We start from the raw sequence: 2,662 nt of genomic DNA on the forward strand, positions 1-2,662 counted from the left end.
TACTTTGGTTGCCAGTGGCAGAGTCCATGCATGACCTGCTCCACTGGGAAAGGAAAAAGTCCAACTCTTCAATTTAATGAGGTGAATTACCAATCATATACTTACTCTTTTACTTGTTTCAGTCATTTGACTGCAGCCATGCTGGAGCACCACCTTTAGTTGAGCAAATCGACCCCAAGACTTATTCTTTGTAAGCCTAGTACTTATTCTATCGGGTCTCTTTTGCCGAACCACTAAGTTATGGGGACGTAAACACACCAGCGTCGGTTGTCAAGTGATGTTGGGGGGACAAACATGGGCACACAAACATACACACACATACCTAGTAGCCCTTGCAGTGCACCAATTCTTCTCTGTGATATGCTGTTTGAGAAGCATTGACCTAAATGACAGGAACCTACATAAGATCATTTGATTGACTTACTTAAAATGGATGGAATTGTAAGAAGAATATTTCTCCTTCATCTCTATCATCCATAGCACAAAGCCATTGTTAAGTTATGACTTGTTGACATTTCTTGGATCTTAGGAGACTTATTGATTAACTTAATAACAGACTGTAGTGATTGGCTACACATTTCATGTCACCTAATTACATGAAAGTGGTTGTCTGTATCATTGATAGGTTAACCCTTTCATTACCAAACCGGTTGAAACCAGTTCTGGCTCTGAATACAAATGTCTTGTTTTCAAAAGTTTTGAATTAAAATCTTCCACCAAACCTTAGTCACAATTTATGTTCCTAACACTAGCTTAATGATAACTAAGTTGTTTTATTAAATTCTTTGTTATATTTACAATTAATTGAAAGAAACACACAGCATCTCAAAATAAATACAGTAACAAAAGGGTTAAATTATGAGTTTTATGCTAGGGACCAGCTGCGGTGATGATGGCAGTGTACAAATTACCGTCCCATTCTGAAGTATAGTCATTATTCACTGGAAAGAAACCGATAGATAAGGGTTTAAATTACTTTCAGTGCCCTTCCATGCAATCATGTTGGTATTGTGTTGACTGTTATTCATTATGTGTAGTGAGTGGGTAGAATGCATGGGAAGGGAATTAGGTTTACCAAAATAAGCTCATTTCCTTTGATCGAAGTGAGAATAAGGAAATGGATAACATGAAATTTCTGTGTTGGATGAGAGTGATAGTATTTTCATCCTTTCTGAAATGCTGGTCCTACTAACAATGCTAGGAACTGGATGAAACAAACAAACAATCATTTGTTTGTCTTCTCAGCTAGATTTTATTTCTCCAGTTTTTATCTTTTGTTTTCTCTTCTCTCTCTCTCTCTTCAGGTGGTCTACATGCACACCACTTTGAAAGCGCCCAGTGTTGTACTTGTTGTAGAGCTTGTTGGCCAAACAAAAGATTCAGATGGGGTCAGCAAAGCAAGGTCACTCGGTTGGGGAATCATCAGACCCTTTGCTGTGGATGCTGAACATCCAAACACTTTACGAAATGATCACAGTCCTCTCAAGAAGTAAGTAGACATTTAGGGCTGCATCAGTCTAGTTTTTTTTTTCCCCCCTCTTTTTATTGCATTTATCTTCCGATTGCCACATGTAGACAATTTTACATTTCAGTTTCCATGTGTTGTTTCATAGTCAAATTGGTTTTCTTGTCTTTTGCAAACCTCCCCACCTCTGTCTGTCTGTCTGTCTGTCTCTCTGTGTGTGTCTCTCTGTGTGTGTCTCTCTCTGTGTCTCTCTCTCTGTGTCTCTCTCTGCGTCTCTGTATCTCCCTCTCTCTCTTTTACTTAATGATCTCTATGTATTGTGCCTTGTCTGTCTCTTTGTATTTCTAATTTTTAATGATTTTGTACACTCTCTGAGTGGTTGGCGTTAGGAATGGCATCCAGCTGTAGAAACTCTGCCAAATTAGATTGGAGCCTGGTGTAGCCATCTGGTTCACCAGTCCTCAGTCAAATCGTCCAACCCATGCTAGCATGGAAAGCGGACGTTAAACGATGATGATGATGATGATGATGATTAGTTTCTCTTTTTCTCTTTTACTCACACACACATGTGCATACACGCACACATATGCCCCCCCCCCACACACATGAAAACTCTTCCTTCTTTTTCTCATTTACCCTTTTCTCTCCTTAAATCTGTTCACCTGTTCCTTGTGATGAGTTGAAACCAGTATCCACTGGGAACCAACGCATCACGACACCTATTGAAGCCTAACTAAGCTGGGCTGGCATCTAACTAGCCAGCTCGAGACACCTAGATGGTAGACCAGCGGAAGTCTACCCACCCTAGCAGGGAGGCCCACACCTCCCAATCAGGATCACCCATACACTGCATGGTTCCCACCAAATACTGCAGAGTAGATACAGGAACAGTATATACGCATAAGTATCATCATCTATAACATGGCAGTTTTATATTTAAGAGATGAGGAATTATGTATATTATTTATATTATTTACATTTCATGGATATTTGTCCTCGTCTTGTTTGTTGTTAACACAACGTTTCGGCTGATATACCTTCCAGCCTTCATCAGGTGTCTTGGGGAAATTTCGAACCTGGGTTCTCATTCCTAAGGTATTTTTCGATGTCATCATCATCATTATTATTATATATGTGCGTGAATTTCAGATATTATGAGAAATAAATGATTACATCAGTATCGAGAGAAGATTTAGC

The 2,662-nt window shown here is 39.4% G+C and overlaps 1 protein-coding gene across 2 annotated transcripts in view; it reads left to right on the plus strand.

The window, feature by feature from the left end:
- The first annotated feature begins 6 nt into the window (after positions 1-6).
- LOC106880142 (nephrocystin-4) overlaps positions 7-2,662 on the plus strand; it is a 116,078-nt gene continuing 113,422 nt past the window's right edge. For both annotated transcript variants that reach the window (XM_014929973.2, XM_014929974.2), the window contains exons 1-2: positions 7-81; positions 1,305-1,489. In XM_014929973.2, coding sequence (XP_014785459.1) covers positions 31-81; positions 1,305-1,489 — 236 coding nt within the window. In that variant the 5' untranslated portion in view covers positions 7-30. The remainder of the gene's footprint in view (positions 82-1,304; positions 1,490-2,662) is intronic.

This window comes from Octopus bimaculoides, chromosome 12, assembly GCF_001194135.2.
Source record: "Octopus bimaculoides isolate UCB-OBI-ISO-001 chromosome 12, ASM119413v2, whole genome shotgun sequence".
In the NCBI taxonomy this organism is placed as follows: domain Eukaryota; kingdom Metazoa; phylum Mollusca; class Cephalopoda; order Octopoda; family Octopodidae; genus Octopus; species Octopus bimaculoides.